The sequence below is a fragment of the Maylandia zebra genome, linkage group LG10 (assembly GCF_041146795.1).
Source record: "Maylandia zebra isolate NMK-2024a linkage group LG10, Mzebra_GT3a, whole genome shotgun sequence".
In the NCBI taxonomy this organism is placed as follows: Eukaryota; Metazoa; Chordata; class Actinopteri; order Cichliformes; family Cichlidae; genus Maylandia; species Maylandia zebra.
The window spans coordinates 4,158,855-4,173,714 of record NC_135176.1 but is presented as its reverse complement, the minus strand read 5'-3'; the positions used below and the strand labels follow the sequence as shown (position 1 = coordinate 4,173,714).

Sequence of the window (14,860 nt, the reverse complement as noted above, 5' to 3'; positions counted from 1 at the left end):
ACAGAAATAATTGGTTTGAGTCGCACCATGACAGCTAGGAGGCATCAGCTTGTTAAAAGTTTTTAGTCATTTGTCCAAAAAGGAGTTGCACAATTCATGTGATGCTGTTGCAGGACAATTTTAGAAGAAAAATGCTGTCAAAAATGAGTCATTGTTTTAAAAGAACATTTCTATCTCTCAGCCTTAAGGGGGCTGTTTGACTATTTTCATGTTGGATTCTAAAGCTATTCACAAAAAGAGGATCATTTTAATCTGTCTTTGTAAGCCACCAGAACTAATTAGGCAGTTAGCCTCATAATGAGATAAAGCAACACACACACACACACACACACACACAAAATTTAATAACTGTTCCCACTCACTTCATATCTGAAACACTGCTGTGACTGATGTGTGTGAAGCATGTGGTTCATGTTACCAAAACTACAGGTTGCATAAAACAGCAACACTATGCTGGCTTTTAAAGGTTTTAGAGGATTTCCCACCAAGAGTTCAAATCTGAGAGTGAAAAAGACATGACGTGCCTGCAATGAGGGTGAGGATTTATTTTTCACATGAATATTTTTTTTTAAATGCTAAATAATGGCACAAAACATCAGGAGCTCAATTGCAAAAACCTGAGAATTTAGGAGGGCTCTCAGGTTTATCTGTCCTGCTGTGGTTAAACCTTGCCCTCTAGCAGTGCCATTAGAGAACCGGGTCCAGGGAAATCCTGGAGCCAGTTTTCCCTTTTCCCCCACTCATTGGAGAGACCGAGTGAACGACAAAATTTAAACAGACTGCAAAAGATTTGTGTTTGTGGATTTATTGTTACTGCAGTCATTCCAGACACCACAATGAGCTTAGTTTGCATAAGGATGTTACAAATTGTGCACTCCTGACCTCTAGTGCTTAAAACTGGTACAACATGCAGTCAATATGAGTCAAAAGCAGAGGGGATTAAAAACGAATGGAAATGCATCATCATTATACTTACACAAGTCGATTTAGTACATTTCTAAACGTAGTTTCTATACAGTAAGTTTTTTCTAAGCTCCAATACTGTTTCATTCAGGCCAGGGCTGTACCAGTCCAACCTCTTCCTATTCTGATATGAGACAGATACCTTGGCAACAGTGAATCTACCAAAATTGAGAAGTGATGCAATTCATTGTTAAATTAATCTTGCTCTTTGGATAAAAGTACAAACCATTCTTTTATTTGTAAGAATTAGGCGAGACACATTTCCTCACACTGGAAATAAAATTTAGCAAACAAATCCAAGGAAAAAATATAGACCTACTGAATCGTGGTGCAGTTACATTAGATTCTCCTTCGTCTGCTTTGGTGGTTAGATCCCTGACTCTTCCTTTCAAAGTATCTTTGTGTACTCCCGAGTTGCTCACAATGCAATTTTGTCTCCCAATTTCTCCCAACAGAGTGCTTGGCATAGATAAACTCTGTATGAGAGTGTGTTAATGGGTGAATGTGACTTGCAGTACAAATTTCTCTCAGTGCTAAACTGAGTAGAAAGGTGTTATATGAGTACCAGTATACCCAGTATACCAGTAATACCCCTCCAAACTGTAACCCTTCTATAGCTAACACAGCTACTGCATTGTAGTTGAGGCATGGAGTCATAAACACAGACCATCAGAACTGAACCAAACACTCTCTACCAATTGACTTGGCTGTTTGAGTCATGATCCCTTTCACAGATTGCATCACTAACACAAAAAGTGAGGGACTCAAATGATTCCATATGAAACCAGATCTTAAAAGCAGAGAAAGTTGAGGCTTGCAGGAACACAAACAGGCGTGGGAAATAATTAAAAAAGCAGCGAGAAACTTTAAGACTAACATATTAAAAACACATTTAAAAGATGCATCTCATATTTAGAATGTTTAATGTTAAAGTTCATGACAGTACAATTAGAAAAAGAAAATTTTTTTTGGAAAACAAAGTAAACTTCTGATCAAACTCTTTTCTCACTTTCTCACACTTACTAAAAATGTAAACAAATTTTGTTAAAAAATGTAGATGAATAGTACAAATGTACTATATCCACATAAACAAAAACATAATTATACTCAGAATAATACCAAGTATATTAAGAAGCGGGCAGCACACACAGCCTCACAGCACGAAGTACCCCAGTATCATCATCAAGTACCCCATCATCCAGCCATGGCGTTTCTGTGAGTTGTTTGCTTGTTCTCCTCGTGTCTTCGTGAGTTTCTCCCACAGTCCGGTTAATCTGAATGACATAGGTGTGGCAATGTTAGCCAGCAGATTGGTGACCTGTCCAGAGTGTACCCTGCCTCTTGCCCTACGGTCGCTGGGACAGCCTCAGCCTCCAAAAGAACATCTTGGTCAATCATAATTTGAAGGCCATTAAATTGTGTTTAAATTGGACATTCCAACACCTGTAAGACTTTACTCGGGGCAGTAGCAACTCAAGGAGGCCAGGAGTTGTGGCTTCTTCCGCCTGTTGATACTGCGCCTGAAAGGTGCAGAGGTGGGGTGAAGGGGAGGGTTACCATTGTTTGAAAAGTTGGCATTCAGCGAAATATTGCTCGTTATAATTTTTCATTTTAGCACCGAGAGTACAATTTGTCAAAAAAATTCATGAACAGAGAAACGAAACAAACTACAAAGAATACAATTTCCTTCACGTGACTGTAGACGCATGCGTAGTCAGGCGGTTGTAACTCAAAATATGCAATAATCTGGGAAGCAGCTCGCGCTGGACTCCTCGCGGCAAACCGAGAACAAACTACAGTGTGTTCTTTCATTAGGAAGACAGCGCATTTCCAGCGGGATCCGGCCACAGGGCTTCGCTTGACTAACGAGCAGCAATGAGCTTTTTTGGTTTTGGTCAGAGTGCGGACATAGATATAGTTCTGAATGACGCCGAAACGAGAAAGAAAGCTGAGCACAGAAGCGAAGACGGCAGGAAAGACAAATATTTCCTTTTCTACGACGGGGAAACTGTTTCCGGAAAAGTCAACGTTACACTCAAATACCCGGGAAAGAGGCTGGAGCATAATGGCATCAAAATCGAGTTTATCGGCCAGATAGGTGAGCAGCTGCTAGGCCTGAATTCCACATTCAGCCCCAGACAGAAGTAGCCAAAGTGTGACAGGAAATACTGGGTAGCTAGCTACATGTACTGACGACTATCAGCATGGTGTATTTTACAGCTTTAATGTGTAAAAAGTGACAAGAAACGCATTTAAAGTTCGGCCGTACTGCAGTAACAAGTGTCTATTTGAAGTGTCGGGTCTCGTGACAGATGTGGGCGCGAGCGACGTCAGCTGACTCGTCAGCCATTGGAGAGCCGTTACGTCTCAGTGACCTTTGGCCCTTCTTTTAAACATCTTCTGTAACGTACACTTTTTGTTAAGTCGCACTTTCGGTGCCTAGATTATCACATGTAAGTAAGAACTGAAGTATTAGGTGATTGTCACTTTTACTTTTGTTCAATCAAAGATGGCAGCCTGAGAGCTGAGAGTTTCAAGGAAACTGCTTAAAGGCGTTTCTGACGGTGCGGCGAACTGTGTATTGTTGTGTCTGTGTGTTTAAAACTGTTTATCAGATGATACCGTTTAAGTGACCTGGAAGTGTCTCTGTGGCGGCCATGATAAACGCTGTGATCAGTGCCATCCCATAATTCATAGTCGGAGGCCGTCAGACAGGATGGTCTACTAACTAGGCTATATTTATATACAAAAGCCCAGCCAGTTCACTAAAGCAATCACCACATTAATGCTAAGTACCACAAATTAGCAGCTAAAAAACCAGCAGACCCAGCAAAGGAGAGTATGATGTAGGGCTCACCTCTAACCATTCAGCATGTGAAGTCAGTGAAGAGTTTAGGACAGCCAAAGTTTGGCTTTGCAGTCACCGCTTTAAGCCCTTCACCCAATGTGCCAATTATGCATTTATTCTTCCTCTCTCTTATTCCAAATAAAACTCATCTAAGAATGCATCACAACCGGAAGAGGCATAATTCTTCAGTGTTAGATTTAATGTTTAAATTACAGGCTGCAAATGTAATATTCGCCTCCTGAAATTATATATGCCATAGGACCAGCTGCAAAAATACCGCTGTCCACAACTTTCAGTTACAAAACTGACACCATGCCTCTTTAGCAAATCCCAGCAGTTGCATTTTAATGTTAAATAAGGGTTTATGCTGCCACAGACTGTTATTAGAATTGGCCCTATATGTACCTTCTTTAAAACATCAGCTTTTGTAATGGTTATTTTACTCAGGTGGTTCCCTTTTACAACCGGTATAAAATAACCGGGTAACGCACAGCAGGGTGAAGTAAGTGTTGTATTCCATGGTTCTGCACATTGTAGTTTCAACCCTGCAGATATCCAGTCTTACACTGGATATTTTTTTTACTCTCTCTCAGACAAACTCAAACAGATTTCTCTGACATTTCAGAATCAGAATCAGAATACTTTATTGATCCCTGGGGGAAATTATTTTTTGTTACAGTGCTCCATTTTAAACCAACATTAAGACAAGACAGACAATACACTAACTAAGAATAGTACAATATATACATATATATACATACATACATAAGTCACTTATAAATAAATATTTGGAAAAGAAACATGTGTAGTTGTAGCAGCAAACAGTGTGTTAAGTGGATGCGTTGTACAGGGAGATGGCCACAGGCAGGAATGATTTCCTGTGTCGTTCAGTGGTGCTTTTCGGTAATCTCAGTCTCTCACTGAACGAGCTCCTGTGACTGACCAGCATGTCATGGAGTGGGTGGGAGGTGTTATCCAACATTGTCTTTATCTTGGACAGCATCCGCCTCTCCGACACCACCTTGAGGGAGTCCAGCTCCATCCCCACAACATTGCTGGCCTTACGGATCAGTTTATTAAGTCTGTTGGCATCTGCGACCCTCTTATATATAGTTACATATTTGTTTGTTTACACTCTATCCAAGCTGGTTGTTGTTTGTTGCACTCTAGAAACATGCAGTGTATATATAGAGGTTTAGGACCAGAATACACTGCTGTATTTTTCGTTTCTGTAGGTAATGTCTACGTTATTTAAGCAAAACAGAGCCAAATCATATTCCACAGATCACAACTCCTAATTGTGCATTGAAAGAATCTGGGTGCTAAACTGGCCTGCCCACAGTACAAACCTGTCACCTGTTGGAAACTTCAAACACATTCTGAAACATGAACATGACAAACAGTGTCCTGCACTTTTAAGCAGCTGCAATGCTTTAACAAGCAAGAATGAGAAAGCATTTTGGCCTACAGCATTCACGCTCCTTAGTTCCCAAACCTCTACAGTTGTTAAAAGAGGAAGTGATGCAACAAACACAGGCCTGCACAAACTGTTTCAAATGTGCTACTCACGCTAAAAACAAACTTAGAATAAATTTTTTCAAATAACAGCGTTGCTTAGTTTAAACATCATGCTGTCAGTCTTTTTTTCAGTTGGTTAAAATGATTAGCATTTTTCATTTGCATGTTAAAGTATCTCAGTTGATTTTGAAATAGTTGAGCAGATAGGAAATGGAAAGCAAACAGTAATAATTATAAAGTATGTAAATTCATTTCTGACCAGTCATTTCACTGAAATTCAGCTTGCACCATGTAGTCAGTGTGTCAGCACAGTGGGAGAAGTGGTCACTGTGAGGACTGTCAGTACATCATTGTCTTTGCAGTTCCTCAGATAAAAGAGTTTAAAATGACTTCAGCGATGGGCAATGTGTGACACTGTTAATTTGTGTTTCCAGAAATGTACTATGACAGGGGGAATCATCACGAGTTTGTGTCTCTGGTGAAAGACTTGGCTCGACCAGGGGAGCTCACACAGTCACAGACGTTTGACTTTGAGTTCACACATGTGGAGAAACCCTACGAATCATACACTGGTCAGAACGTCAAGTTACGGTAAGTTCTGCTCTGTCCTCTGCAAGTGGAATCGTTAATGGCTTGTTCCATGTTTTTGATGGCGTGCTATAACGCTGGACATTCCTTAACCTTTGTGCAGTTGAGGTGTTACCCTGTATTTCATTCGTATATGCTAAGCTATACATCTTCAATTTCCTGCTTCATATTTAGGAGTGAGAATGCTATAAATTTTCTCATCTTTGTTTTTTGTTTTTTAAAAAATGCTCTCTGTCAAGAGAGCCTAATGTCTTCTGTTCACTACCGAAGAAAATTTAAGCTTTTTGAAATTATGCCAAATTACAAAACGCTTAGATTTATCTCTAATAAAAACCTCTGTAACTTTGCTTTGCTTTACTTCAGCAGCATCAGATATATGTTGATTCATGGTTTTCTTATCTGCTATAAAAAGCCAGGCCAGGAAAATCACCTTCATGTTTTTCTGTTTTATCTTCAGTTACTTTGACACAAAGGCATCTGCTGTGATGCTCGTACCTCTGATGAAGTCTGACAAGTGTCAGTACTGATAAATGATTACAATAATAATATTTCTGACTATCTGAGTCAAAATTGAATTAAATTAAATCAAATCGAGACCTTGTGAATCAGAATTGAATCCGTTATAGAAATCAGTGACTATACCCAGCCCTACTTTCAAGCACCGGGAAGGTCCACTTTTAAGTCTTTAGTTGAGCTTTTTCGTCATCACTATCTTGCTGTTTTGAAACTAGATGTTTTGAGTAAGTGGTGCTCCTGACTAAGAAATTGAGAGACAGTGTGTACTCATGAAGATCTTCAAGTGGCTTCTTTTTCCCATTAAATTTGCATGTGAGGTTTTCAAACTAGTTCAAAGATATCTTTGAAGTTTCTTTGTAAGATTACTTCATGACATGCAAAACCATAACAATACTTGCTGTTACCTCTTCAACAACTTTGGTGGTAAAGAAAAGCATCTTCAGGTGCTCTGGTCCAACCCCAGCTTGCTTTACTAAACGTCAGTTACAAAGAACTACTTAAAATATGATCTGAAATGCAGATAAACTGCTACATTAGTTTGCCTTCACTTGTAAAAGTTGTGTGTTTCTTGTACACTTTGGTGTTCTCTGTTGTAGCAATACCTGCAGCATGCAACAGTGCATCTAAAGAGGGGCATGCTGTGCACACAGAGATGAAAATCTGTGTACTGGTCAGTGCAACCTCACATGCTGCTTACTGGCTGTTAGTGACATGCTCCTCTCTTGTATCCAAATGTTTTTGCATTTGCTTCCAGCTACTTTCTCAGGGCGACAGTAGGCCGGAGACTCAACGACATCAGCAAAGAGTTGGAGCTTGTGGTTCACACACTCAGCACCTACCCCGAGCTGAACTCCTCCATCAAGATGGAAGTTGGCATTGAGGACTGTCTACACATAGAGTTTGAGTACAATAAGTCCAAGTATGATTTTCTTTTTTCTTTGCAATCAGAAATTGAAATGATCAAAGCAAGAGAGAATATTAACAGATTCCATCATCTGCTTGCAGGTATCACCTAAAAGATGTTATTGTAGGGAAGATTTACTTCCTCCTAGTGAGGATTAAGATCAGACATATGGAGATTGACATCATCAAGCGGGAGACAACTGGCACAGGCCCTAACGTCTACCATGAGAACGACACCATAGCAAAGTATGAAATAATGGATGGTGCCCCCGTCAGAGGTGAGGTCAGAGGCCTTTTATGGTCTGTGGTTCTGCTGCTTGTTGCAGCAGATATCATTTGTTGCAAACTAAACCTGATTTTGTCTTGTGCTACAGGAGAGTCCATCCCCATCAGGCTGTTTCTGGCAGGCTATGAGTTGACCCCCACAATGAGGGACATTAACAAGAAGTTTTCTGTGCGGTACTACCTTAATCTGGTCCTCATAGATGAAGAGGAAAGACGCTATTTCAAACAGCAGGTACACAGACAGTGAGATCACACAAGATCTGTAGTTCTTCTGCTCACTCACACAGGTGACTGTTAATGACGTTCCAGCTGCTGTGGTTCAAGCAGTTTCGAGTACTGTGTCGTTCTTGGAGCTCTACTTTGTGTTTAGTCATAGTATCTAGGAATATGACCACTTTAGACATAGTAAAGAAAATGTGTACTCTAGAAATATCGTACTATGGATCTATAATGACTGTGTCTCTGGACGAGCTTTCTGCGGTTTGGGAAAAAGAACCCTTGGCGGGTGAGGGTTACAGGCAGGCAGCAAGTTCATGGGCTGAAAACTGAAGCCAGTCCAGAAATGCAGTTTCTGTACAGGGAGTGCAGAATTATTAGGCAAGTTGTATTTTTGAGGAATAATTTTATTATTGAACAACAACCATGTTCTCAATGAACCCAAAAACTCATTAATATCAAAGCTGAATGTTTTTGGAAGTAGTTTTTAGTTTGTTTTTAGTTTTAGCTATTTTAGGGGGATATCTGTGTGTGCAGGTGACTATTACTGTGCAGAATTATTAGGCAGCTTAACAAAAAACAAATATATACCCATTTCAATTATTTATTTTTACCAGTGAAACCAATATAACATCTCCACATTCACAAATATACATTTCTGACATTCAAAAACAAAACAAAAACAAATCAGCGACCAATATAGCCACCTTTCTTTGCAAGGACACTCAAAAGCCTGCCATCCATGGATTCTGTCAGTGTTTTGATCTGTTCACCATCAACATTGCGTGCAGCAGCAACCACAGCCTCCCAGACACTGTTCAGAGAGGTGTACTGTTTTCCCTCCTTGTAAATCTCACATTTGATGATGGACCACAGGTTCTCAATGGGGTTCAGATCAGGTGAACAAGGAGGCCATGTCATTAGTTTTTCTTCTTTTATACCCTTTCTTGCCAGCCACGCTGTGGAGTACTTGGACGCGTGTGATGGAGCATTGTCCTGCATGAAAATCATGTTTTTCTTGAAGGATGCAGACTTCTTCCTGTACCACTGCTTGAAGAAGGTGTCTTCCAGAAACTGGCAGTAGGACTGGGAGTTGAGCTTGACTCCATCCTCAACCCGAAAAGGCCCCACAAGCTCATCTTTGATGATACCAGCCCAAACCAGTACTCCACCTCCACCTTGCTGGCGTCTGAGTCGGACTGGAGCTCTCTGCCCTTTACCAATCCAGCCACGGGCCCATCCATCTGGCCCATCAAGACTCACTCTCATTTCATCAGTCCATAAAACCTTAGAAAAACCAGTCTTGAGATATTTCTTGGCCCAGTCTTGACGTTTCAGCTTGTGTGTCTTGTTCAGTGGTGGTCGTCTTTCAGCCTTTCTTACCTTGGCCATGTCTCTGAGTATTGCACACCTTGTGCTTTTGGGCACTCCAGTGATGTTGCAGCTCTGAAATATGGCCAAACTGGTGGCAAGTGGCATCTTGGCAGCTGCACGCTTGACTTTTCTCAGTTCATGGGCAGTTATTTTGCGCCTTGGTTTTTCCACACGCTTCTTGCGACCCTGTTGACTATTTTGAATGAAACGCTTGATTGTTCGATGATCACGCTTCAGAAGCTTTGCAATTTTGAGACTGCTGCATCCCTCTGCAAGATATCTCACTATTTTTGACTTTTCTGAGCCTGTCAAGTCCTTCTTTTGACCCATTTTGCCAAAGGAAAGGACGTTGCCTAATAATTATGCACACCTGATATAGGGTGTTGATGTCATTAGACCACACCCCTTCTCATTACACATCACCTAATATGCTTAATTGGTAGTAGGCTTTCGAGCCTATACAGCTTGGAGTAAGACAACATGCATGAAGAGGATGATGTGGACAAAATACTCATTTGCCTAATAATTCTGCACTCCCTGTATTGCCCAGTTGAAGCAGTTCACAGCTGATCCTCTGATTTTCTTAGTTATTTTTCCTTTTTTTGAGACCAGCAAAACTAAGTGAGCTTTTCTGCACTTTTCCAGGGAGACGTGTACTGTTTCTTTGTTGTTGTCTAATAAGTTAAGAAGAAAACAGAGGAAATGTTTGCATCCATTCATGGCTAAAAAAAAAAAGTATAATAGCGGCTTGTGCATAAAAGTTCATAATGACCAAGATGAATAAAAGAAGGAAGCATTTGCACAATGAAAAATGTATGTGTGCTGTTCTGCACTTCTGAAAACACAGTCTCAGTTATCAATCAGTACAAGGACTGGGCTTCTGTCCAATCATGGTCCTGGGACTCTAGCTGGAAAACAAAGCTGATTGGGTGTCAGAGTCTTGGCATCAAGGCCACACGCCCCAATCTGTGTACACAGAGGCACTGAGGAGGGTTAAACATGTGAGAGGAAGAAATGTTTATAACTGAGAATGATTCAATTACTGGTAAATATGAGAGCACATGGGGCAAATAAAAAAAGACTATAATTCTTCTGGCAATCTGAGGATATTTTGCAGTTAGTTAATTGTTAATATTTTGAACTTTTATAGATCTGAGAGTTTACCAACAGTACATCCCCCTCACACCACCATGTATGTTGTTTTAATTTTTTCCAGGAGATCACACTGTGGAGGAAAGGCGACATTGTGAGGAAGAGTATGTCTCATCAAGCCGCCATTGCCTCGCAGCGCTTTGAAGGTACCTCCAATCCAGAGAAGTTCCTCGGCCATAACGCCGAGGAAGACACCGGCTAAAACCCAGCATGTGCTGCAGCGAGCGTCCGAACAGAGACAGCGCACGGACGTCAGTCTGAACTCTTAATGTGAAAATCACTCGTTTGCATTGAGACAAAATGCACTGCAGTGTTTGTCACAGCTGTAGTAGTGTGCTGAGCGTGTGTGTGTGTGTGTGTGTGTGTGTGTGTGTGTGTGAGGGTGGGGATGGATAAACCAGAGTCGGACTGTATTTGTTAGCAATTTTCAGCGTTTTCATTTGAACAAACAACCTTGGCGTACCAGCTGGTTCGAGTTTACCACGCTAAGACTGATGGTGTCAGCTAACTTCTCTGTCTCTCAAAACTGCACAAAATTGGCTTGTAAGTACTTAATTGATGCCTTGGCATTTATTGTACACCTCAGTGGGGTGAACTTCACCCATTAGATGCACTTAAATGTCATTTGCAGGTGTGTGTGAATGTAGAATACATGGCACAGAGCCATCTGGAGGTGTATTTCTGACACCGCCTTTCCTTTAAACTACTTACTTTGTGGGAAGATTGATACAGCAGCCATTCGACAAGTTAATGATGACTGGCTAAACAATACATGTGACGGCACGTGTGTGTGTGCTCACAAGAATGTGAAATTTGAACATGAACTCATGTAATGTTTTTCTGCCATGCCCTCTGCTGGAAAGAAACGCTTTTATTTCCATTTTGCATCTTAATTTTACATAAGTCAAGGAAACCAAACAGCAGTCTGAAAAAAACTATAATGGAAGAGACTTATTTTCATACATTCCAGAAACAGGCGTGACTACAGAGTATTCATTTGAACCCAAATCAGTTTGTTTCAGCCAGCACTGAAAACGTTTGATGCTTCAGTAGGTTACAGTATAGTGTCCCTTCCATCTTTTGTTACAGCTGCCAGTCACTGATAGTTTGAAACATCTCTGCCATTTGCACTGTGTGCTTTTCTTTTCTGCTCTCAGCACTGTTTATGAACTTGAGTCAAGAGGAGAAAGTTGGCATCACTTCAGATCTAATAAAGATAGTATTACACCTGCGCTTATTTACAAAGATGCGTGTTAACACAGTATAGACTCCTGAGGATGCTTCTTTGTGCCTATAAGGGTTTGGTGCCAAAATGTCTGCAATACTAGAGAACAGTTGCCACGGTGAGTTGCTGCGCCCTGCGCTCCCACGTTTATCTACCAGTAAATAAATGGGTTTAGTACAAAGGCAGGTTTAGATGATGTGGTGAATGTATACTGAAGGCCTCTCTTTTATATTAAGCACTTAATGACATTTTGAAAATTAACAATCCCAGAACATTTTCTAAATAGAATGAGTTCTTTTGCTTTTACTTTTTAACTGCAGGTCAGGCAGAGTTTATTGGAGTTCTTGTGCCATTATTTGCTTTGCTTTTCTAAACTATGAGAGGACACTAATGAGTACAAAATGAGAAGCACTCGAAGCAAGCCCCTGGATCTTCTTGTCCTTCTGTCTTCTGCTTAACATGTATGTTTCATACTCTCCTAGGCAGTAGGGTCGGGTTTTCGCCATGCTGCTGTTTTGCTCTGGTGATTTGATTGCTGTCACCAGATGGCTTTTTAGATACTGTTGAAATATTAAGACTCGCAGCCTGAATTGTGTTGCTTTAAGCCAGCAAGACATGTTCTAATTCACATGTATAGAAGTTGAGCAAGGGGGAAAAAAACAGTTAATAAAGCTCTGGTAATATCTGATAAATACGACTGTAAGGACGGTGGTTTGTCACCTTCAAAGTGCAGGAGAGAGTTGAGAGGTGGGGAGATTTCAAAGACATTTAAATTGACAGAAACATGCTGGCAAGTTTCTAATGTTTTCAAAAACACACATTTTGTGCTGAAGGAAATGAATAAATAAAAATATCGGAATTGTTCTTAGCTTAAATGAGCACCTCCATGTATCAAGACAAGCAGGAGACCAGCACCTCCTGGTCTCCTGATAGATAAAAGAAAGCAAGCTTTCCCTTCTCTGGCCTCACTCTTCACCCTGATCAGTCTCAAAGAGCTCCTGCAGTATTTCTCGGCCTCACAGGGCACGCAGTTCATGCTCTGCTCTTTTCATGAATGGCCTGTGATTCTACTTTTTATCAGTACTGGTGAACTCTGACAACAGCGAGAATGTAAAACCAGAATAAACGATGAAATGTACAATATAAATGCACAATGTAAATGCAGCCCCCACCTTCTGTTTATATTCCTGTCATATTTTATCTTGTTTATAAATGTTGATTTTAATCATTTTATATTCCAATTATTCTTTGAAATCAAAGGGATTAAAGAACTGAGAAACACGCCTAATGTTTTCGATGCACTTTTTTCTTACGTGAGTAGATTATCTCCGCTCTGAGTGAGACACGTCCTGGTGAACACATCTCTTAGTTACTGTGACTCAGTTTTGTTTTTAAACGGTTCTCTTCCTGGAAGTTTAAAAATGATCAACATTGGGCTCTGTGATATTCTGTATTTCAGTGTTGTCACAAGGGGGCAGGATTGAATCAGGTTTGGTTCTGATTTTATGGTACGCACAGGTGGTGATGATGATGATATCAGGAATAGTTGTGCCATGCTTGGTGGGAAATACGAACGACAAGTTAAAGATTCTGTTCTTAATAAACAACACGGGCTTCATGCTGATTTTGTTTGCAGGTTCACAGATTCTAAACAGGGGCATGAAAGGGGGTTCAACTCCATCTTATATTAAAAAGATCTTATATTCAGCTTGGTGAACAGTATCATTAAAATTACAATTTCTTATCCTCGAGTACTAAAATACAGCAAGTGTTATACTTATCTTCAAAGACATTACCTCTGTAATGTCTTTGAAGATTTGACTGTAGAAGAAAGATTGGAATGCAGTTTTTGCTTTAAAAATAAAGCAGAAACTTTCATGTCTTGAGATTTTCTGCAGTCTTCAGAAAACTCAAAACTTTCAAATGAGTCATTCATTCAAAGTGAAAGTTTAACAGCAGCTGAAGAGCTTCCGAGGAGAATGATCTGTTGGCATGGTATTATATGATGAATGCACCTTCTTCATGTGCAAAAGAACTGAGTCCTATGTAAAAGAAAACCTTGCTGCTAAAAAAATAAATTTTACTAAATGAATGCAGAGCAATGGTCCTGTGACCTGACGGTTCCTGGGTCACAGAAAACTTCATGCAGGATTATTACACTTTTTGAATAATGGAATATTCAATAAGTGTGAACATTATGAGAATTTGAAGCCATGTTCACGAGACAGATGACTGCCAGTTCTGGATATAAGTAGCCTGAGGCTGTGGCTCAGGAGGTAGAGCAGGTTGCTGGTTCAATCCCTGGCTCCCCCTAGTCTGCATGCCAAATGTCCTTGGGCAAGATTCTAACCCCAAGTTGCTCTTAGATGCATCCATCAGAGTATGAATGTGTGTGGATGTTAGTTAGAAAGCACTTAAAGTATAGAAGAAAGTACTGGTGAGAAAATAGTGTCAAAGTTTTTCTCTGGAAAAGGAATATCAGCCGGAAAAACAGTCCAGATCTCACTCTGACTGAAAACTAATTCTGGAAATGAAAAACAAAGCTCTATGACAAGGTTCCTTTTGGCAAAGCTGGAACCAGCTTGATGAAGAATACAATCATTCAATAGTGAATCCATGGCTCACATAACTCAGGCCATTATAAAAACTTGAGGAGGTTACTTTTTTTTGTTTCACAAAACCAGAATCTTCAGCTATAAAATAAAACAGTTTTGCATCATATCTGTGATTCGCTACAAAGTGAACGTCCTCCAAGAATCAACATTCCAAACTTGTGTCTATAAACAGCTTTTTGCCAGATAGTTGTAAAAATTGGTGATGTAAAAACTATAACTATAATGATAATAATAATAAAATTATTACTAATAATACAGATAGTTCTGTAGTTTCAGTCACAGTTCTTTTTCAACGTAGTGATTTAAATCATACTATAAACTTTTTTTACATTTCAAATACTCAGCTACATCATTTATACACAGATTCAGATACCTTTACATTGGTAATGGCATTTTTATTTATATAACACATTTTATTATATATAAAGGGCCACTGAGTGTGGGTAGTTTTGGCCTTGAATTCTGAAGCTGTGCAAGTCATTCTTCAGTTTCGCTCTCAGATGTACGGTACACATGTCATGTGCTGAAATGAAAGGTATGACTTCTGTCATTATAACATATGAGTGGCTTAATTTATACGTGTGCATAACCTTCACATGTGTATTGTAACGGTGTCACTGTGCTCCTCGGGAGAGTGGATAGGTTTGCTGTGCACCT

At 40.1% G+C, this 14,860-nt stretch overlaps 1 protein-coding gene across 1 annotated transcript; it reads left to right on the top strand.

Annotated features, from left to right (window-relative positions):
- Positions 1 to 2,676: 2,676 nt before the first annotated feature.
- vps26bl (vacuolar protein sorting 26 homolog B, like) lies at positions 2,677 to 12,871 on the top strand. The gene is made up of 6 exons (XM_004567435.6): positions 2,677 to 3,061; positions 5,764 to 5,920; positions 7,188 to 7,352; positions 7,439 to 7,614; positions 7,711 to 7,853; positions 10,428 to 12,871. The coding sequence occupies exons 1-6, from the start codon at positions 2,839 to 2,841 to the stop codon at positions 10,563 to 10,565; spliced, it is 1,002 nt and encodes a 333-aa protein (XP_004567492.2). The 5' UTR covers positions 2,677 to 2,838; the 3' UTR covers positions 10,566 to 12,871.
- Positions 12,872 to 14,860: the final 1,989 nt, after the last annotated feature.